Here is a 22611-nt window from a genome sequence, read left to right on the forward strand (position 1 = left end):
CGGCCGGCCCCGCTTGGAGCCCGTCAGCCCCTCAGAGCCCGTCGGGCCCGCGGCCGGCCCCGCGCTGTCCCCGCTGTCCCCGGGCCGCGTCTCGCTCGCCCCGCCCGCCCGCCGTTCCCATGGCGACGGGGCGCCCCGCCCCCGCCGGCGCTCCGCCGCCGCCATTGGTTGGGCTCCCTTGGGCCCCGCCTCCCCCCGCCCGCCGTTGGTTGCGCGGCCGCCGCAGCGCGCGGGGCTGGCCGCGGGGCGGGCCGGGCGCAGGCGCGGTGCTGTTATTGTTCCGCGGTGCCAGCGCCTGGCCCGGGCTGCCGCGGCCGCCATCGCTATCGCCATGCCGGTGAGATGCGGGGGGGACGCGGGGTGCGGCCCCCGGGGCCGGCCGCGTACTGCGCACCTGTGCCCGCCGCGCCCGGGGCTCGCAGAGCCCGTCGCCTCCGTTCCCATGTGCGCGCAGGAGCCGCAGGCGGGCGGTGCCCGTCAGGCCGAGCGGGGCGGGGGTGATGAGGGGGTGCGGGCGGCGCGAGGCCCCGCAGAGGCGGCGGCACCTTGGCAGCGGGGAGTGGAGGTCCGGCCGCCTCGAAGGGTCTCGTCCCATATCCCGGCTGGAGACTCCCGAATCCCGCTCCTGGTTTCGGCTGGTGCCTCGTGTGCCGTCCCTCCCCCGCCCAAGTGGGGCTGAGCAGCTCTCTGCGTTCAGCCGGGCGGCAAAAGCCGCTGCTGAGGCCTGAAAGGATTCGGGGCAGGTGGCAGCTGGACGGAGAGGTGTTTGGAAAGGATTTGTTTCGGCTTGACATCCAGTATAGCTGCTCTAGGAGCAGTTAAACGCTCAGCTGCAGCACCTCCAGAGCACGGGAGTGTCTCTTAACTAGATTCATCAGCTGTGATTCAAAATTTGTTTTGGTAACTACATGAAAGAAAATGTATGTGAGGTTTTGTAATACAACATTCAGGTGTTCTAAAGGATTAAACTTCAGCATGTATACTGAGGGTTGTAATTAAAATGAATTCCCTTCAGCCAGCACTCCCTGGTATCTGGTTGTGTGCCCTGCGAGGTTTCAGAGTGTATAGTCAGTGTTACTGAAGAAGAATGTCATGGCTGCACAGAACTCCACCAAGCTTGTTGCAGATTACAAGGTGGAATCGTTTCTTGAAAAAAATTTTGAATGACATTGAATGTGAAATGCTCAAGGTTTACTCATTCAGTTTACATGTTGGCCAACCAAAGAAAATCCTGTTGCCTGAATAAGTGTGTTATTCTCTCAGCTTTAATTATAAACCAGCCCTGGTTTTAAGTCCCCAAGTTCATGATCCTCTGGAGATCTAGCTCCCCAAGCTGATTCAACAGTATTTGTGCTTAAACATACAGTAATTTTGTAGTGGGATATGGCAGAGCTAGATTGGCTATTAGGAAGAAATTCTTCCCTGTGAGGGTGGTGAGGCCATGGCATAGGTTGTCCAGAGCAGCTGTGGTTGTCTCGTCCCTGGAAGTGTTCAAGGCCAGGCTGGAGCAACCAGCTCCAGTGGAAGGTATTTCTGCCCATGGCAGGGGGTGGAACTGGGTTTCTTGCACCCCAAACCTGTCCGTGATTCTATGTTAACACTAGTGCTACAGCCTGTGTACTTGTTTAAAATAATTACAGATTAACAAGCCTGAGAAGCCGGACAAGCCGGAAAGCTGTGACAATGTCAAGGTGGTTGTGCGCTGCCGGCCTCTCAATGACCGGGAGAAAGCTACGGGCTACAAAATGGCAGTGAATGTGGATGAGATGAGGGGAACTATAACTGTCCACAAAACAGACTCATCCAATGAGCCTCCGAAGACATTCACGTTTGACACAGTGTTTGGACCAGAGAGTAAACAGCTGGATGTCTATAATTTAACAGCAAGACCTATTATAGATTCTGTTCTAGAGGGATACAATGGTAAGTCCCTTATTGTAAGGGAAGGATCCTGTCCCGTCTCCTGTTCTTTGCCTTGTTAAAATTCCTGCTGATCTTGTTTAAGGGAGTTTCACCTTCTGAGTGCTGTCACCTCATATCATTTCTATTGTGGCCTCTAACTTAAAATAGCCTGAAGGTACTCGCTGTTCTGAGTGCTCCGTGATTGTACCCACTACTGTCATTAACAGTGGTAGATGGGTGATGAAGGAGGCTCCACTGAGGTCAGTTAGCTGCGTGTTTTTATCCTTTTATCATCTCTTTGCAAAAGATACGCACTTACATCATCACCAGAATTCTCAGTGGCTCCTTACTGTACAATTTCAGTACCCAGTGGAACTGAAGTGTACTAGCATTCCATGCTTTAGTCACTCTGCACTTGTAAAACAAGCTGACTTTTTATTAGATGTCCTGCAGGCTGGATTAAGCAGCAGATAGGTCCTGTTTGCTGTGCTTGCCCAGCATTTCTGTTGCTCCAGCCTTGTACTCCAGTAGCTACTAGAGTGGGTGGAAAATTTTAACTCCATAAAAATAGAGGTGTTCGGTGCTATCAGGCTAAGAAGGGATGAATTAAAACTGCAGTTAGAGTTTAGAGAAGGCTCAGCTTCTTAGAGTTTGTTCTTTTATCTTATCCTTCAGGTACTATTTTTGCATATGGGCAGACTGGAACAGGCAAAACCTTCACCATGGAAGGGGTCCGAGCAGTTCCTGAGCTCAGAGGCATCATTCCTAATTCCTTTGCCCATATATTTGGCCACATTGCCAAGGCAGAGGGGGATACAAGGTAAATGCCTTCCCTTGACTGCTTCTGTTTTTGGTTTTGGTTTGATTTTGTTGGGTTTTTTTGTTTTTTTTTTTTTTTTTAATGTGAGTCCATGTGTAGCAGGAGCCTGATCTTGACAATGACAACAGAAATGGTACTTCTCCCAAGATGAAAGGCTCACACTTAGGCAGTTCTTGAGGGGCAGCAGGACTGTGTTGGTATTTTACTGTTTTTTTTGGACTCTGTGACTCTGTTTGTGGGACTTCAGCAAATGTTTTGCTAGGTGAACTACCCGGCTGTTCATCTGCAGGTTTTTAGTTCGTGTCTCTTACCTGGAAATTTACAATGAGGAAGTGCGGGACCTGCTGGGAAAGGACCAGACACAGAGGTTAGAGGTGAGCCTCCTCTTCTGAAGGTGGTGTTTGTTTTGAATCAGAGCAATATTCTCTTTTAAAGTTCAGAGAAGCACTTGCAGGGAAGTGGGAGGTTGGGCTCTTCAGCAGTCCTCTTTCCTTTGCGATGGAATAGCTGGATGTCACTGCTGGCTTCTTTGAATCTCTTCCACTTGGTCAGTTCCACAAATTGGCTGTTCCACCTGAGGCAGTTTCATACCTGCAGTTCTACCCCAAAGGCCCCTCAGCAGTCCTGAGAATTGGAGACTGGGATTTAAAATCATGTCTTTCCCACAGAGGAAAACTGTAGCATATTGTCATGCATGAGCCTTTATTCCTTAGCTGCTCTGATTGTAAGTGGAGTGTTTTGTGTGCAAGTCAGAAAATGGAGGAGTAAACCACTACACTGTTACAGTATCACTAGAATTGCTGTTGGGGATCTCCTAGGGATGCTCAGTCTGAACTGTTTCTCTCTTAGGTGAAAGAGAGACCTGATGTGGGAGTTTATATCAAAGACCTTTCAGCTTATGTTGTAAACAATGCAGATGATATGGACAGAATCATGACTCTGGGCCACAAGAACCGTACGTAGCCTTGCTGTGGGCAGGTTTATAGCTCAGACAGAGTAAAGGTCTGGTTACCAGACTGCAGCAGGAGATCCTAGTCCTGTTGCTGGGAAGAGTGTTTGGCTGAACAGAACAAAAAGGGTATCTCCTCACAAGCCTCTTTTGTGCAGGGCCAAAAGGTAAAGAAGGTAAAGAGGGCTGTGCTTCTCACATCGGCCAGTCCCAGTGGGGATCAGCAAAGGGAGGATGCAGTGAGGGCAGTCAGTGTTGTCAGAACTGCTTGTGTGTCTCTTGGTCCTTTTTCCACTTCAGTTCTGATCAGGATGAACATCAGCCCTATGCTGCAAGTGGGAGGTAGTTTGTGTTCTGGAAGACTTCTTAGTTGAGCTCAGATTATTGAATGACTTAAAGTTCTAACTCCTGTTGCTGTTGGCACGGATTGCTGCGTTCTTATTTCCCAAAATACAGCTGTTTCAGGGATCTACTGTGAACACCTTAAGCTATTGATCTTTAAACAGATGAGGACAGTTGCTGGTCTTGGCAGTCTGTGGTTGGCTTAGAGCTATAGCAGGCTGCAGGACCTAGTCCAGGTTGGAAGTGCAGTTTCAGTGCCCAAGAATAGATTTTGCTGCGGAGTCTGAGCATCCCTTTGCCATCTTCTGGAATGCAGGGTTGGGTAAAGAGGTGGGATGAGTCTCAAAGCAGGAGGAGTTAGAGGAAGATGTGATTAACTCTGAAGACATCACTGCTTTTTTCTCTGTTAAAAGGTTCTGTTGGTGCCACAAACATGAACGAGCACAGCTCTCGCTCGCACGCCATCTTCACTATCACCATTGAGTGCAGTGAGAAGGGCGTAGATGGCAACATGCATGTGCGCATGGGCAAGCTGCACCTCGTTGATCTTGCTGTGAGTAGGACCAGCCAGGTCTTTGGCAAGAATTTGGTTTGGGTTGTTGAGTTTTTTCCAGAGGGTTGTGACTATGCTGTTCATCACTTGCAGGTTTGTTCCCTCAGTATCACACTTTGAACCAATGTAATTGTGCTGGTAAAACATGGCTTTAGCCCAAGATTTACACTGAGGTACCTTTCCTTGGGGAAGAAGCAGAAAAAGTGAGACTAAAGGCATTCAACTTATTTAAATGCATTTTAACTTATTTATGTGATGTGTGTATAGGATGCTCTATGAAACTCCTTAAAATAATTGCAGTGTTGCTGTTTGCTCTTGTTCTGCTGATAGGAAGGGCTGTAGATGGCAATTGGCAGCTCCAGCTGGGGTGCCTTTTTACTGCTGACTGACTGCCCATAATGTTTTTGTTCATGGGGAGGAGAATCTCTGTTTTCCCAGCTGCATTGCTTTAAGCAATCCAGAATTTGCTGGCACGGAGAGCTTATGTTAAAGAGTTGTTTGCCTTGTCTCTTTTAACAATGTCTCTAGCTAGGTTCTCTAGTAATGGATGAAGTGGTTAGTGACATGGCTGCTAGCAAGATTTCATGTGTAGCTGATTCCATTTGGAGGGAGATGTATTAGAGGATGTGTTTTAATTCCTGCTTCATGTTCTCTTTGCAGGGCTCTGAAAGACAGACAAAAACTGGAGCTACAGGGCAGAGACTGAAGGAAGCCACTAAGATCAACCTCTCTCTCTCCACACTGGGCAATGTTATATCAGCGCTGGTGGATGGCAAGAGCACCCACGTGCCCTACCGTAACTCCAAACTCACACGGCTTCTGCAGGACTCCCTGGGGGGCAACTCCAAAACCATGATGGTAAGCTAAGAGATGCCCTTTCCAGTTCCAGGTATTGGGCTGCATTTTTGAAGGGCTAGTGACTTGAACAGCCTGGCATTTACCTCACTAATCCTAAGCTGTTCGTAGCTTAGTGAACCTTCTGTGTGCATCTCTTTCTATCTTTTTTCTCTTTGTCTCTGTCTAGATGAGGTTCTAAAAACACAGCACACATGTACACACGTGCATAAGATTAAACAGAACCTTTGCTTGGGTAGTCAGAATTGGCTTCAGTGTAGAAGCAGCAGGAAAGCTTGGGAGAGAGTAGCAGTGTGAGACTGTCAGAGCTGGGGCTGGGTTCCTGCAGTGCCCTGTGCTGGGCTCTGACACTGTCCTCCAGTAACTTGGTCTCCATGTGTCTCAGTGTGCAAACATTGGACCAGCAGACTACAACTATGATGAGACTATCAGCACTCTCAGGTATGCAAACAGAGCCAAGAACATAAAGAACAAGGCCAGGATTAATGAGGATCCCAAGGATGCTATGCTCCGCCAGTTCCAAAAAGAAATTGAAGAGCTTAAGAAAAAACTGGAAGAAGGTGAGATTCTCCTTCTTCCTTGTGTTCCTCTCTGCACGATGCTTGTTCTGTTTGAGTGGGAGCATTCTTTGCTACTTGAATGTTTCACATGAGGTTGGCTGCTGGTGCAGGTCGGGGTTTTGTTTGCCCTGCTGGATGCCAGGAGAGGTGTCTAAGGCTGCTCGTGGGGGTCCATCTTTCCCACTAGGTGGCACTTGGCACTAGGGTGAGTGGTGGCCTCTGGGCTGGGATCAGTGTGCCCAGGTTTTCCTGGGTTTCCCTAGCAAGCACAACTGACCATGGTATAGGGAATTAAACTGAACTGTAACAACGGATCACACTTCTTCTTTAACTGGGGAGGAAAGATGCGTTTATCAGGAGGAAAATTGAACCAAATTTGTGGAGCTGGAGCTGTGTTTCTACCACTGTAGCGCAACAAGAAGCTCTTTAAGCCATAGCCCCATGTCTCTTATTAGTCCATCAATATGGATTGACCCTGCTAGAGGGATGCTTGCTAAACAGTGACCGGGTCTCACAACATCTCTCTCTGGAGATACTCGCAGAACAGCCATAGCAGTAACTGCAGCATGACTTGCTGTTTGTTGTCTGCCCCATTCAGGAGAAGCAGGAAATGGTCAGTAATGCTTCTTTCTTTTTCTTTCCTCTGAGATGGAAGTGTAAGATGAGAGAAGGTATGGTAGAATCCTGCTAGGAAAACTTCATCGCTTCAGCTGTGCAAAGATGCTCTATTTTCCTTAAAAAGTAGCCTCTTGAGTTTAATACATACACACTGACATCACAGCATTCAGTTGCTTATCTTGATTGTCCTTAAGTTTCCTGAGCCATGGCAAGCTGTCTGCTTGTGCAGCAGTTAAGGATTTCTGCAAGTACTCATAAGCAGATGTCAGGTACTGCTGTGTTTGGATAAATGCTGCTGTCAGAGTAACAAGCTGATAGGAGGTGAAGGAAAACTTTTGATAAAAGCGCACTCTTTTCTTCTAGGGGAAGAGATCTCTGGTTCTGAAACCAGTGATTCTGAAGAGGAGGACGAAGATGGGGAGATTGGAGAGGAGAAGCAGAAGAAACGGCGGGGTAAGGCAGTAGAGATTCCTGTCAGTGCCAGCACTCTCCTCTTAACCACCAGCTGGTGTAGGAAGTGTAGCCAGAGCCAGGCAGGGACGAGAGGAGTTGTAGAGATGCCCTATGCCGCTGCAATTATCATGCCTCTCCTAGAAACGAAGCCCTTTGGTGCCGTCTCTGCAGATGGACAGCTCCAAACCTGTGTAGTACCTGCTTCCACTTGGGTAGCTGTGCTTGTCGTGACATCATCCTTTGTGGTGGCTCCCTGGGTGCCGCAAGGTGGCTGCGTATGGCTTGTGGTGGTGTGGAACTTCCCCTGCTTACAGAGGTGGGAGGAAGAAAACACCAAAGATCATTTGTAGGCAGGTGTGGTTTTTATAGCCATGGGTATGATTGGAGGGGAATTTTGGCTGTGGTTTAGGCAAAGGATTCATCTGTCTTACAGATCTTCTGTAACTGACTCTTCTGGTGTCCTATTTTATGTTGATAGATGAAAAACTTGACCTTTGGGTGTCTTTGTGCTAACTGAAAAGCTTAATGGGAGCTGCACATGCTTTTTTTGGGAGCAGTCTGAAAATCCCATGGTGGAGTTTCCTTCGTCCCACATCAGTGTTAAACTGCTGTGTATAATCTAAACTCCAGGGGATGTTGCTGAACCTGGAGCTGCAGGTCACTGTGTGCCATGGGATGCTGTGGCTTCTTGGGAGCTTGCTCTTCTCCTGGAATCCTGCTGGTAATTCCTGGTGGATAGTAGAGAAATCAAGCCCGGTGCTATGTCCCAACTTTCAGCTTCTCTACTAAACTTATTTTGACATTCAAACTGCCTTCCTGTCCTGAAGCACCCACATCTGTTGAAAAAAAATCCTGTTAAAGCGTTCTTGCTTTTAGGTGTACTCTTTTCATTTTGGTGTCTGTCCAGGTAGTCATAAATTACTTTTGCCATGCCTTTGGTGATAGTTGTAACAAGTTCATTTTTCAACTTTTGATTATTTCTAGAAGTGGAAAGCTTGACCACTGTCTCCAAATGTCCTGCCCAAATCTCCTCCCAAGAGGAGACCACCTTCACAATGCTGCTTGGAAGGAGTAGAGGGTGAATAACTGACTTATTCAACTCCCAGACAAGTTACTCTAGTTAAGTTCCCTAAGGGAGCTGCTTCACAGGAGTACACACTGACTGTCCCTGTGTAAGCCGATTCTGCCTTCCAGAGTGAGAACTGCACATTGCCATGTGTGTAAGACTGGAAAGGATTCATGGTGACTGAATCCTCTGCTATGGCAGGCATCCACAGCCTTCTCCACTATGGTGTTCTCTGCTGTTGTTGCTTGAAATGGAAGCTGCCTTGGCATGTTGTTTTAAGCTGTAGTCTGATTAAAGATGGGTTTTAACTGAAATGTCTTTCTGAGCATGCAGTTTTGTGCTGGGAAATGGTGGCTTTGCAAGCTGAGTCTGGGAGGGATCCTAGCAAGTGCTTCCTAATGGGAACTTGTGCTTTTTTTAACTAGGTTGCTGGTTCTTCTGGGTTTCTTTCCTTTAGAACTAACTTCCCATCTGCATGTTTCTTCCTCTCTGGGTTTTTCTGTGGGACGCATTTCTGTTTTCCAGGCAGTAGCAGCAGCAGTAGTTCAGACTCCACATGCTCTGTCATAGAGAAACCTCTGGATAAGTCCTTCACTAGTGAGTGGGAGCTCTTAAGTCCTTTAAGCTTTGGCCTTTCCATAATCTGCACACTCCATTTTGCAATGTTGCACTCTTCCCTGCTCTGTCTGTTGGAAAGATAAACCTCGAGCTGTAACTCTGCTAAGCATGCCTTTCCTTTGCTGCTTCCATGTTTGAAACAGTTACTCCATGTGCACATTGTTAGCCAGATATGTGAGAGAGTAGGAAACAATGTAGTAGGCTGCTTGAGCAAGATTTAAAGGTAATTGAGAAATAATAGGTTAAAAAATCCAGTTTGCAGCTTGTGTTAAATGTGCCTTTTAAAATACAGGGGGGAAAACTGAGCTGAATTTTTAATGGGAATTGATACAATATGAATTCATAAAAAGGACTGCTAGATATGTATTCTGTATTGGACTCTTGCCTTCTCAAAATTAGTATTGGAGAACAGTCAAACAGCACGAGGCTTATACTAGCAAAGAAAATGTGGCAATGCTTGGTTGATCTGCTTTATTTTTGCAGATACTTTAAAAAAATATCCTTGTTGGTTGGGGTTTAAGCACCCCATAATACTAAGTTCTTGATCTCTGTGGACTTAGTTCAGAGGAACAGGAGATCCAGATTTTGGTCCAGTAGTAAGGAAAGTCTGGGCTGCTGCTGAGCAGAGAGGTCACTGTGCCTGTAAAAACCCTACAATCAGTGAGAATTGAGGAAACAAATCACATCTTGACATTCGGCTTGTGGGGACTTCACCTGGTGGTGTTTTTATCCTGGACAGAAGCTCTGGAAAGTATTGCTGGGTAGTTCACTGACTTTTACACTAGTGATGTTAGTGGAAAGCCTCAGCTCAGAGAAGGGTAGTAGGGTTAGAGGGAACACAACCCAAGGCAGACCTTTGGTGGGTTGTATGACTGTAGCCTGGGAGTTCCAATTGCTTCAGTCCTACTCCTTTAAAGCTTGCTTGGAACCTGTTTTTTTTTTGGATGAGGACAGTTAATAGCAAACTGCTGATGTGTCAGCAGGTGGATGAGTCCATCTTTTGCAGGTTTGGAGACTTCTGTAGGGGAAGTTGTGCTGGGCTTTTGGCAATTGGGATAAGTGCAGCTTTTTGTGGTTTGGGACATTAACTGTCCTCTAGTGTGACCCTTCTGCATGTGGTGTCTTTCATTATCCCTTTCCTATTCTGCCTTTTTTTTGTTGCACTTGCCTGAATAACCAAAAGTGGCTCTATACCTCTATGGAAGCACCAGTTACTGCAAATTAACCTACTAATCCCCTGTGTAATTAAATTGAGAAATCTTGTGTTGAGACTCCCTGTGTGCAACTGTCATGTATCTTGCAAAGATTTGGCTTGGAAATCTTGGTTAAAACTTAGAACATGTATTCTGGATGCTAATATTTTACAGGTATTATAGCAGAATTGGCTCTCTTTGAGTGTGGGGAGCATTAAATTTGTTAATTGAAGGAGAAATCCACCCCCTTTAATTGTTTCTTAGGTCATGATCCTTGCAGCTGGCTCCTAATGTTGTGTTTAGATCCAGCATTGCATTGAATGGGCAGAAGAATGCAAGATTGAGTTGAAGATTATCCTGGATTTGCAAAGCACTCTGAAGTATAGACACATTCTCTGCTTTAGAGTAACATGATGCATTAGTGTTTGCTCTAATAGAGGGTTTTTAGTTATGATTATCTCATATTTTCTACCCTAGAAACATGAATATAAAATTTGTTGTTTGTTCTGGTGCTGATGATCTTTGTCCAAAATGATCAAAGCAATAACATTTTCTCTCCTCCTCTTTTTATGTGTTTGCTGCCTCTCTGCGATTTGCTTTCTACTTCCTCTTAATGCAAGATCAAGCAGGTTGGTGTAATTGATTTTCACCTCCTTACATGTGCAAAGCTTGTAAAAGGATCTTACAGCTTGCTTCACTTCACCTTTTTCTCCTAAACTGAGAATGTATAGGGTTATGTCCTAATAGTAAGAAGCCTTTATCTGGCTTATCTCATATGATGAGCTCTGTATAGCACTTCCAGAAAGCTTCTAACTCAAAGACTAATTAGTGAGAGATTTTTGCACCACAAGCCCAGAAAGAAGTGCTCATTATCTGATTCTGAAGTGTAGCAGATGGCAATGAAGATGTTTGCTGTAGTGGTGAAATCCTTGCCTTGCAACAAAAGTAATTAAAGCTCTTGTGCACATGAAGGAATATATATGCAAATATGGAAATATGTGCATGCACATTTACATATGCATTACACTTTGCTGGAGTGTGTATGTATATAATGTATATATGATTATAAACAAAATACATGTATATAAATGAAGCTGAATATCTTGAAGACTGGAGGAGGGGAAGCCTTTTACTGAACAGCTTTCTTGAGCGCGTTCTGACCGTGTGCATTATGTCACTGTGAAAACAGTCAGGTGGCAGTCAGTGGCTCCTGTTAGTTTCAAGTACAGCTGGATTCTACAGGTGTCTGGAAAAGCAAAACAAAAAAACTGGATTCGTTTGTGAGTAAATGGATATTTAGGAGATGTGGGTTTGAGGAAATGCATTCTTATTCCACATTAGCCCCCAGGGTCTCTTATGTTCACCTGCCTTGGGCAGTCCTGTGATTGCAATGAAAGTTGGCTCAAGACTTGCAGAGTGGCTTTCAGGAGCAGCAGCCTCACACTTTGTTTCAAATTTGGGGTGTTTGGGACCAACTCTTGAGGTCAGTAGGTTCAGTGAGTTGCTCTGGCCACTTCCTTTGTAGCCCTATGAGACATGGACCTGGTATGCTGCTGTGGTAGTTCTGCTGTAAAGACACAGCTGATTAAGCCAGAACCAACCTTGGTACTTTCAAATCCGTGGGTAGGCACTGTTACATAGACCAAATATCAAGAAGTTTCTTTAGTTGCCTAGTTTTGATAGGACTCTTCTGAATTTCTCTATTTCCATAGTAGTGCATTCTTAAAAATATCTACATGCCCTCTTTGGAACAGGTAAGCCTGTGAGGAGGGCAGTGAATAAGTGGAATGGTAGAGATGCAAATCTGAAATTGGAGTATGTAACTCTTGGTAGCTGAGCTCTTGTAGCTGTAGGTCAAGGCAGTCTTGTGTTTTCCTTCCTGTGGCCTAATCTGCATTGTTAGAATATCAGGGTTTCCAGATTGGGTTTCTCTTCAGGCAGTGTTCTTTCTCCAGGTGTTTTTTGTTTTATATTTTGGAGGCATTAGGTTCCAGTGATAGTTAAACAGCATTGCTGCTCAGTAGGAGCTGGTGACAACTGGCCAATGTTAAAATGGGATTTGAAGTTTTGCCCATTTTGAAGCTGATACCTAATGAAAGTTTTGTTAAATGCAAGTATTGAATCTGAACTTGGAAAAAATGCTGTGATACAGAAGTTGTTTTACTTTTCAGTGAAGTAATTTGTTTTCCCCATATCTTTCAAAGGCAAAAAGAAAGTTTCCCCTGATAAGATGGTAGAGATGCAAGCAAAGATTGAAGAGGAGAGAAAAGCTCTTGAAACTAAGCTTGATATGGAAGAAGAAGAAAGAAATAAAGCCAGAGCTGAACTGGAGAAGAGAGAAAAAGACTTGCTCAAAGCTCAGTGAGTACCATGCTCTGAGCAGCTTGTGTGGTCATGTGGGTTGTTCCTTCCTTAATCATACTAATTAAGGAAGATGCATGGTAAGGTGCCTGTCAAACTTTATAGGAAGTGAACATCACCCCTTGCTATTGTCAAGGTGAAAGAGGAGCTTATTCCACTTTGAGAGCGTAGAGTATATGGGAAAGACAAACTTTTATCCTTTTGCCGCTTATTTTCTTAAGTTTACTTAGTTGTGCAAAGCAGCCTAGAAACATAAATTAATCTCCCAGGACCTGTGAGGAGCAGCAGTACTGTTCTGTAACAGGCCAGGTTTCCTGCAGCATGTAATTTTGGGTGTAGGAGTCTGTGTTGTGAAGCCAGAAAGCTGCTAAGGTCACACTACCCTATGCAAATAGACTGCTCCAGCAGCAGCCAGCATTCCTGGTTTGCACTTCAGCAGCTGCCTTAATCTCTGTTCACTCCCCTCTATTTCAGCAGCTGCCTCTGGGCATTGCTGTGCTGGCAGGGCACAGCCTGTGCCTTTTGGGCAGAGGGTGCTTTGAGTAGTCTGGTGATGTCACTGGGTGCTTGCAGCCCCTCACAGAGGTGACTTGGCAGTGGGAGCACTTCTCTGTTTGAGAGAAAGTGGTGGGAGCTGGAGCTTGGGGAATTTGCTGCTTTCACTTGCACTGCCTCACCCCACTTAAACCCTCAGCAGCAGGGCAAGTTTTTCCAGCCCTGTGAGTGCTGTCTGGGCTGTAAAACCAAGCTGGACCTGATGCCTGCTGAGCACAGTAGGACAGGAAGTCTCACACCTACTTGTCTGTCTAGGCAAGAGCACCAGACCCTGTTGGAGAAATTGTCTGCATTAGAGAAAAAGGTGATTGTGGGAGGAGTGGACTTGCTGGCAAAAGCAGAGGAGCAAGAGAAGCTTTTAGAAGAATCAAACATGGAACTGGAGGAACGAAGGAAGAGAGCAGAGCAGCTTCGCAAGGAGCTCGAGGAGAAGGAGGTGGGGTTATCTGCTGTGGCTGTCTGCAAACAGCAATGGAGGGCACACCAGGATATGTTACCCAGGTGTGGCTCTGCTCTGGAAGCATTGAAGAGTCACCCCTCCACAGGCCACTTATTGGCTGTGCAACCCTTGCAGGTCTGAGCCAGCCTGGCTCAGCCAGGGCTCTGTACTCTTGGCAAATGCTTTGTTTGTTCAAGTAGTTTTTACTCTTGTTCATGCTGTTGCAGAGAGTTTCTGTGATTGTTAATAATATGTGTGTGTGTCTGTGCTAAATGTTGTCCACAGCAAGAACGCTTGGACATTGAGGAGAAGTACACCAACCTCCAGGAGGAAGCACAGGGGAAAACCAAAAAACTGAAGAAAGTTTGGACCATGCTTATGGCTGCAAAGTCAGAGGTTAGTATGTAAAGTCCTCAGCCAGTGATCCTGGGAGGCACTAGAACTGGGAAGGGTAAGCCTTTAGCTTTGTAATGCTGGAAAATGTGCCGTAGGTTTAGAAATGTCTTTTTGTGCTGTCCATTTGGCTCACATAATTTGAAAATACTAAGTCTGGAGTTGGAGCTTTAGGAACAGCATTTAGAACAGTTGTAGAGCTTTTCCCCAGGCCAGGCTGAGAAGGGGTTATGTGTGAGATAACAAGATAACAAGAGCTTCAAAGAAAACCACTGGTTATTTCTGAAATAAAATGCAAGTTGCTTGTTGGCAGCCCTATGTCCCATGGGTTGCTTTGCTGCAACCCAAAGGCTTCTCTGCTGAGCTGCCTGTCCTTTATGACTGATGCCCTTGTTACCTCATCCTCAGTCACTGCATCGGTGTATCCTTTGGCTGGTAGCTGGAGTTCCTGTTTCATAAAAAAATGCATTTGGTCTTTGGGATCAGAGATTTTCCTTGAAACCTTGCCAGTGATGCAACTTGTCTCATGCTCTTCATCTAGTCTTAGCTGAAGCAGCTTGGATTGACAGGCCAGTTTTGGGTTTATGAAACTGAGAACTTAATGTTGTTTTCAGACATCTCTGAGCTGAAATGTTTCAAAGGATTTATTGTTCAGAGATACTTTGGTACTAGTAACCAGAGTTTGCTTTTGTTTTCCAAAAACCTCATACAGACAAAAGACAGTTCTCTTGAAGCTGTTACCATGTCTTAAGAGAAGTCTGGTGCCTCTCAAATGCCTGTTTTGTTTTCAGATGGCAGATCTACAGCAAGAGCATCAGAGGGAGATTGAAGGGTTGCTGGAAAACATTCGGCAGCTGAGCAGGGAGCTTCGTCTTCAGATTCTCATCATAGACAACTTCATTCCTCAGGACTACCAGGTGAAGGCAAAGCACCTGAGCCTGAGGCAGGGGTTCTGCTGTGCCAGTTTCAGTTCTCTTGCAGCATATTTTCCTAAAGGCTTATAGAAATAAGAAAACCACATTGACCACATAGTTAACTGGTATATTCACAGTGTGCCCATGCAGTGGGTCTGTTCAAAATCTTTTTTTTTCCACTGGCTTTAAGTTGTGCTTTCTAATGTCTGATATTAACACAAAGTCTGGATTTTTAAATCTTTAACATTCTTTGTGACTCCAGTATACAGAAAATTCACAATGAGCTTAAATATAATGCACACTATTTAATGGAAAAAGGGAAATTATTTTTATAGGTTTCATTTTTTCCATATTACAGTGTTTGCTTACTGCTGTCTTGATTGTTGGCATAATGGAAACCCCATGCTTTCGGGGGCTCTCCAGTACATACAGTTTGGGAGTGGTATCTTTCTCTTCTGTAGACTTCAGAGTATAAATGGGGGGGTTTTTGCACAGGATGTAGCTGTCCTGATGGGAACAACTTGTAAGGGATCAAGACTGTTCTTAAGCAGCTTGTCCAGGCCTTAGGATCTATGTTCTGGAAAGTGCACCTGGAGGATAGATTGTGCAGGTCTAACACTTACTGTCCTGACTTCTTTGTAGGAAATGATTGAGAACTACGTTCACTGGAATGAAGACATAGGAGAGTGGCAGCTGGTAAGAGTGGTTGCCTGGCTTGTGTACAAGCTAATGTTAGTATGATCTTCTGAGGGGTTTAATTGAGCCCAGGAAGAAACTGGTGAGACTGTAGTCGGTTTTACTATGCACAATAGACTTTACTGACAAACCTTTTTTTCTGCTTACAGAAATGTGTTGCATATACAGGAAACAATATGAGGAAACAGACACCTGTCCTGGATAAGAAAGAGAAAGATGTGAGTGATTATTGAATTAATGTATTGAACTGTACAGGCCCAAGTCCTGCGTGAGACTGCCACTCTGTATTTAGAGCCAAACTGTCCAATCTCAGTTTTCTTTACTTTTGAAGAAAGGAGTCTTTGTAGTATCATGAAAGCACCATTGATAAGTGTATAAAATTATTCTGATGACTTTGTCTTACGAGGCTTTTTGGTGTTTTTCTAGCCCTTTGAAGTGGACCTTTCCCATGTTTACTTAGCTTACACTGAAGAAAGCTTGAGGCAATCTCTGATGAAGCTGGAGAGGCCAAGGACTTCAAAAGGAAGATCCAGGCCCAAGACGGGTAGAAGGTGAAGACCTCTGGGGTATTTATATGCAATGAGGGATTTACCCAAGGGAAGGCTGAAGTTTGCATATACAAACTTTACCACAAGTCTTCAAACATTTGCTTAATGAGAAGGCAAAGGACAACATTTTTGCATGGTATAGTTCAGTGTTGCCAGGTGTAACAGAACCAAGCTGAGATATCTTTACTGCACTAGATTTTGTACAGAAAGACTTGTCTGGGGATTTTCTGATGTTCTTTTGCTGCATTCTCCTCTTCCAGCTCCTTGCTTTATTTTGCAGCATTTGGTGGTCCAGTTTAACACAGTCTGACACGTTGCCAGTGCAAACACTGGAACCAATGGAGAGGAGGGAGCTGTTGGGGGAGATTTCAGCATATGCTTTCTTGTGCTTTTTGTTTGGTTGGTTTTGCTTATGGAGAAGTCATGTCATGTTTTGACTTGAAATGTGGCTGGTCCCTGTCTTTCGTAGACAGCATAATGATGTGTGTGTGGTGTTGTTTTTCCCTTTCCTTTCTGCTCTCCAAACAGAAAACGTTCGGCCAAGCCAGGAGCTGTCATTGATTCCCTGCTGCAGTAGTGTGACCTGGTCAGAATTCCTGTAAAAATCAGTGAGTGTATAAGGTTTGGCCAGAATATGGAATTCAAGAGATGGCACAGTTTGACATGGCTATAATTTTTTTATTTAAAAAAAATGTATTTTTCCTTAGTTGCCTGTATATTGTATGTTATATTAACATAATATTAAACTGGTATGTATGATTGGTGGTTGTGAAATTCCATGTATTAAATGTGTTGTGCAGGGAAACTTGTTGGTAATCCTTGTTGAAATGTATAAAAAATAGGGTTCTAGATGTGTGTTTAAGTGCTAGATGTGTTAGTTCAAAACAGTTAATGAAATCCTGAAATTAAGGCTGGTAAATCTGACTTAAGCCCTGCTTTGCACATAACTGGCAGCTTTCACTGTTGTCCTCTGTTGCACTGATCTGTGTTTGAATGTAGTTGCTGCAAACCTTTAAGAGCATCAAATCTTTTTATTTAATGTTCCTCACTGTGGTTGTTAACACACTGTGTTATGTGTTGAATACACAGTCCTTTTTTTCTTTTTGCTGTCTTCCTGTATAGAGAAAGTAGCTGGGTAGGAAAAACATGAACCACAAAAGTCTTGAGATTTCTGAAAAGGGACCATGGGTGTCTGATAGTTCCTTTATTTTTATCAGTTTGTTTGTGATCTGCTGGCACTGTGGAGAATGAGACCTTGGATATTAAGTCAGAAGAGAGCTTTTTTCCTTCTTTTAAGGCTGTGTTACTTTGGCAGCTTTGTATGCTTCAGGGCTGGTATTTTTGTGAGTTAGTTCTGTAATCTGAACAGCTGAGATGATTTAAGGAGGATGCTGTAACACCAGGACTTGGTGTCAGCCATGGCTCTGTTTCCTCATCCCTGGCTACAAGGCACTGGGCCACTGCTCTACACTGAGGATAAATTTGACTCTCCTTTAGTAAAACAGAATGAATTGTCCAATTTTCCCAGAATGATATACCCTGACATAGCTGGTGCTATGTTCCTGTGTATACTGTGTGCATCTCTGGCTGTGCTCTGATGAGAGGAAAAACTTTTTGGTCTCTGATAATAACCATTTATTTGTGATGGCTGCTCTTTTTAGTTGATATTTATGCTGCTAGTAGACACATATCACTTTAATATGTTACTTTTGTGTCACAGAGAAAAAAGCATCTCCTTCAGACTGCATGTGTTTTATAACTCATCAGCTGTGGGTATCTCAGCAGCTTCTGTGCAGGGTGGAGGGATGAGCTGTGACCTCATCTTAGTGTTACCTGGAGGATTAAACGCTGTGATTACTGACAGGAGAAATGGAGTCCTTCAGTGTGACAGAAAACAAGACAGCTCCTCAGATGTCCTGAGTCCTTGCTAGTAGCCACATCTGCTTTTACCAGAATGTTCCTGTGAAGTACTTGAAGTTAAATGCCCTTTCTTCCTGTCATGATGGTTATCTGGAGGTACCCTGGGGTCTGTGACAGGATCTGTAATAGTTAAAAGTGGTCTTGTAAGGACATGTTTTGCTCTGAAGGATATATTCAGTGCTGTTCTAAACAAGTTGAAAGCTTTTTCCTGGTGTTTTTAATGTTTTTTTTTCAGGATCATGACCTGGAAGAGCATGCTGCCCTCTCTATTGGGGGAGTGTCACCTGAATTCATGCAACATACAGATACAAACACTAGCATTTGTTTTTTCTAGCCTAGCATTTTGGGGTAAATACTCAGAAACTTTCTTGGTTGAAGCTGTAGTTGGTTTTGCTTGTGACAAGCTGACCTTATCTTAAATGTGCTTGAATAGATTTGGATTATTTCTTATTACATACATACTTCTTATAAAAAAATCCAGACTGAAAATGGCTTAAACGCTGCATTAAAGTCTTCCAGTTCTGAGTCCAAGCAGGTAGATGCATAGCTGTGGCCTGTACTAGTTTTCAGAACCAGGGATAACTTCTGTTTCCTTTTTGTGTTGTATCTTGTGCTAACATTGAATGATCTGGTTTAGCAGGAGTTAAACCAGAACTGTGCTTTCAGAAAGACCATTGAAAATCCTTTTACCTGACAGGTATCAGTCACTCCAAGATACTGCTGTAAACCATGGCACTCCATTTAAAATATTGAAATATTTAAAATACTTCAAACGTAAAGGCATGTGATTTACAATTAACATAACAGTCCTGCTGCTGAAAACCTTAGTACTCTGCACATTTAAGTGAGCCTTGGAGCAGGGGTAAACACTAAGTAATGGCTTGCACACCTTTAACTGGCAGACTGGAAAAACCTGTTATCTCCTGTTACAGAGGCTTGGAGGACAAATTATTTGCTCTGTAAGAGGATTTTAAATGAAGTGGAACACTCTCATGGTCATGTGCCCTGTCAGTTGGGCTCGCCTGTTAAGTGGTGTATTTTGTTGAAGTTCTGGGAAGTTTCTTCTAAAACCAGGGAGTTTGGCTTATGGGTTTACCACATGGGCCCTGTCTATAGCCCTGCCCATCTGTGAATGTCTAATGGGCCCTTAATGTGTTTTAATAAGGAAAGGATTTGATTTATATGGACTTTTAGGAGCTTAATACAGCCTTTCTTGTTGCAGGTCAGTATGTGCTCTATGGTATTTATCAAAATTCATCTTGCATAACATAGACTGTGTGTGCTCTTCTTTGCATTTGCTAACAGAAGATTCTCCTCATTCCAGAACATTGACCTTAACAATGAGATTTTTGATTGATGTTGTGTAAGTGAATTATTTAATATTTAACTTGTTCCTAATCCTTTAAGAGGAGGGGAAATGGTCCTTAGTGCCTTTTACTGACTGCACTGTCTGCACATGTCCAGCTTTCACCTTTCTCCACAGTTCTGCTTAGCCAGGCCTGCATAGAGGAAAAAACTGCTAGTCTGTATGATTTGTCTTTCTGTTTATTGTTTTTTTAACTCTGTTTATTTCTGACTATTTCTTGTTTTATTAAAGTTAATTCATTATACTGTATATATCAATATTGTGTCCCTGGGGCATGTTCATACCATGAAATAAAATTCTTGATTCCTAATTCCACCCTGTGTGCATGTTTTCCAAATAACATTATGCATAGCATATCTTTTTAACTCAGTTGTGTCAGGAGCTGGGTGAGGAAGGGCAGGTGAGGTGCCTCTGTCGCTCTGAGCTGTACAGCACTCTGGAGAAGTGTTTGGGGTGTGTTGGAGCCTTGTTGCCAAGCCCTGGGGCAATGGGCAGCCAAGACCTTGTGGAAGAAGTGCAGAGATGGTGTGAATTTACCTGCAGTAGTTGGAAATGTTCAGCTCTGTTTGCTGCATGAGCTGTGCTGCTTGGCAGTGCCTGTGGCCCCCCAGCCTGCTCAGCCCTAGGTACCAGGTTTTCCATGGTCTGCAGCCTCTGCAGCTCCCCAGAGTCCTGTGACTCAGCTGATGCATGAGCCAAACCCTGCACAGTCCTGGCCTCTTCACTCCTGGGCCACAAAGGGCTGTGCCGTATGTGTAGATGTGATACAGGCTGTAAGTAAAGTGAGCAGACAATGTCAGACCTGGCTGCTCCCTTTGCAGCTCCAGCATGTACTTTTGAGTTGCCAGCTTTCAGGAGCATTCCCCATTTGTAGCCTGGCTTCTCCCCTCCTGGGCTTTTCTTTCTGTTTAGACCTGTGTTTCTCATGTTAGCCTGAGCTTAATGCCATAGCAGGACAAATTGTTTGGCAATTCCTAGCCACACTGCCCTTGTTCCATAAACTTGAAACTCTCTTAAACTGTTGCCTTGTGTAATGTCCTATGCAGTGCCAGCACATTTAGTCCAAAAATACATTTATTTAAAGAATTATTATACATAATCTTTGAAAAATAGGGTCATAGTTTAAAAACAAAATAAGTGTTTTTCACTTCTGACTCTTATACTCTTCTTGGAGGACGTGGTGTAATTCATTGAGGAAGTTCTTCAGTGAGGTGGTGCTGCCTGCTGCCACAGGACATGGCTTCTGGAATGGGAAACGGGCTGTTAAAAAGCTTGCTGGGGTGGGATTGGGTTCTGCAGCTTGGGTTGGGCTGCTAAGGGTGGTGGGAGAGTAAAACAAAAACGGTGACCAAGGGAGAAGCCTGAGGGATGTGGGCAGTGCAGGGAGAACTGTGCCTCACCTTGTGCCTTGCTCTGCTCCCCCAGGCCAGGCTGAGCAAGTTGTAGTAAAGGCCCCCGAGGTACCTGTGGCAGCTCTGGCCCTCCTGAGCAATTGTGGCAGCTTTGCATAAGATCTCTGTGTTGTTACCTCTCTGGGAAAAGACACGTGACTCTTTTAAAATCTCTTTTGTATAGTCATGGCTTATTAGCAGCAGATTAAAACACTACAAATAATAAATTTCTATTCTGAAGTATAGGTGAAAATTGTGGTTTGAGGTGCCAAAACCTCCCTGAAGCTTCCCAGCTCCATCTGTGCCCACCTGGCACTGGTCCCATCCCTTTCCTGGTGAGGAGGAATCGACCCCTGGCAGAAGCTGTGGCAGTGTGGCACAGCAGTGAGCACCCTGTGATGGAGCATCGTGCTCCTGCTGCAGGTGTGGATGTGGAGCCCTGTGGAGCTGCTCCCTGCACCTTAAGCTGGTTTGAGCAGACAGGGAGGCTGCAGGAATAACAAAAGCACCTAAGAAGAGTTTGCCTTCATTAGGAGCTTTGAGAAGTCCTATAGCAGAGACATGTGGAAGATGAGGAGTTAATAAATAAAGTGCTGGTGGCAATAAAAAAACTATTTGACTTTCTTCCCTGGGGGATGTTCCCAGTGCTGCCTGCTCTATCTCAGCTTCACCAGAACATTTTCTCCAAACAAGTGGCCAGTCTGTCCCTGTGAGCATGGGCAATGGTGAGTGTGGGGCTGTGCAGCATCTCTGGCATCTCTCACTACCAGGGCTGCTCCCTGTGGCAGAGGGGGTGTGGGGGTCCCCTGAGGGGTGCTGGGGCCCAGCCCCCCAGTGAAGGCTGCTGTACCCCTTGGGTGCCACCAGGCATGGCATGAGGTGAGGGCATGGGCTTTCTGTGAAAACAGGAACCCAGGGGCTGGGCAGCGTGGCTTAGGCAGCAGTTTTCAGAGCAGAAAGAGGCCGTGTTATCTGCTATTAAATCTTGTGCTAACTGCAGAGCCTTCCCCAGATAAGGGGCTAGAGAGGGATACCCAGCGCTCAGGATGCTGTGCAATTGGTCTGTGTGGGTGTCTGAGCTGGTGACAGCACTCCAAGGCAAGGGGAGATGTTCCCCTCTCTGAAAAGCTGAAACCTCTGTTTGCTGCCCAAGCACAGGTGCCCACCCCTGCCCTTCCTCTGGGCTCTCCCTGTCCCCAGCATGGCCAGAAGCCACCAGTGCTGCTTTGGCCGGAGGTAGAGATGGGTGTGGGAAGGTGAGGGCACCTGTGCAGGGCACTGGGAGTGGTGAGAACCAGCTGGGCAGCCCAACGTTTGTGCTGGGGGCTCACAGTGGGCTCCTGCTCCCCCACAGCACCACACCAGGGCAGGCAGGATCCCAGGCTTGCCACCTGCCTCCCACCTCCCTGTGCTCTCCTCTGACCCCCAGCACCCTCCCAGCACCCCTCAGGACTATATGGTTGGGTTTTTTCTTACCTTATGATCTGTAAAAATATTTATCACATTCATCTTGTTACAGGAAACCTTTATGAAGACACAAAAGAGAGGAGCAATCAGGCTCCAGACAACACAGGTCCATCCTGACGTGCACACACAGACACACATCCATCCACCTCCAGGCCCCAGGAGCATTGTGAACACCATGTTCATCACCTTCCTGTGGCTCAGCATCGCTCCCTCTGAGCCTGGTGAAACAATCTGTTCCTCCCATCAGTGAGTGAAGCACCAACCAGCCCTACCTCCATCTGCTGGAGCTGCTCCAGCAGCTTGATGCTCTCCTTCAGCATGTTGGTCCGTAGTGGGTACGGCCATGGACTGGCCACGTCACCCAGGCAGGCTGACAGCACCAGGAGGGTGAGCAGGACCTGGACCAGGATACTCATGGCTTGCTTTGGCTGGACCCCTTCAGCTCTTAGTCTCTGGATTGTTTGGTGATCTGTAACTGTGTGCGCTTTTCTGGAGGAAGCACCTCAATTTATTACTGTAAAATTGCTGAACCAGAAGGAAAAACTTATTTTTCCCTTATAGGCACTTTCCAAAGTTGCTCCCGATTAGGAGAGCAACAGCTCTTTTTCGTGCAAGTCAAAATTTTCTTCTGA

General features: G+C 45.4%; 1 protein-coding gene across 5 annotated transcripts; it reads left to right on the forward strand.

The window, feature by feature from the left end:
* Positions 1–225: 225 nt before the first annotated feature.
* Positions 226–22059, forward strand: KIF3A (kinesin family member 3A). Of its 5 annotated transcripts, XM_068205684.1 has the most exons (19): positions 226–337; positions 1641–1923; positions 2578–2722; positions 3012–3096; positions 3572–3677; positions 4427–4566; positions 5227–5424; positions 5807–5981; positions 6963–7052; positions 8644–8715; positions 10550–10558; positions 12134–12290; positions 13101–13281; positions 13570–13680; positions 14469–14594; positions 15234–15287; positions 15437–15505; positions 15714–15838; positions 16364–17431. In XM_068205684.1, the coding sequence occupies exons 1-19, from the start codon at positions 332–334 to the stop codon at positions 16410–16412; spliced, it is 2181 nt and encodes a 726-aa protein (XP_068061785.1). In that variant the 5' UTR covers positions 226–331; the 3' UTR covers positions 16413–17431. The 5 variants fall into 5 exon arrangements, with proteins under 5 accessions (XP_068061785.1, XP_068061783.1, XP_068061780.1 ...); XM_068205682.1 differs by lacking the exons at positions 8644–8715; positions 16364–17431 and adding an exon at positions 22032–22059; XM_068205679.1 differs by lacking the exon at positions 8644–8715.
* The last annotated feature ends 552 nt before the right edge of the window (positions 22060–22611 follow it).

Source organism: Anomalospiza imberbis, chromosome 15 (genome assembly GCF_031753505.1).
Source record: "Anomalospiza imberbis isolate Cuckoo-Finch-1a 21T00152 chromosome 15, ASM3175350v1, whole genome shotgun sequence".
Lineage (NCBI taxonomy): Eukaryota > Metazoa > Chordata > Aves > Passeriformes > Viduidae > Anomalospiza > Anomalospiza imberbis.

Coding starts and splice junctions, on each gene's coding strand:
- KIF3A (XM_068205684.1), top strand. Junction 12,291..13,100: donor AAAGACTTGCTCAAAGCTCA/GTGAGTACCATG, acceptor TTGTCTGTCTAG/GCAAGAGCACCAGACCCTGT. Junction 13,282..13,569: donor AGGAGCTCGAGGAGAAGGAG/GTGGGGTTATCT, acceptor TGTTGTCCACAG/CAAGAACGCTTGGACATTGA.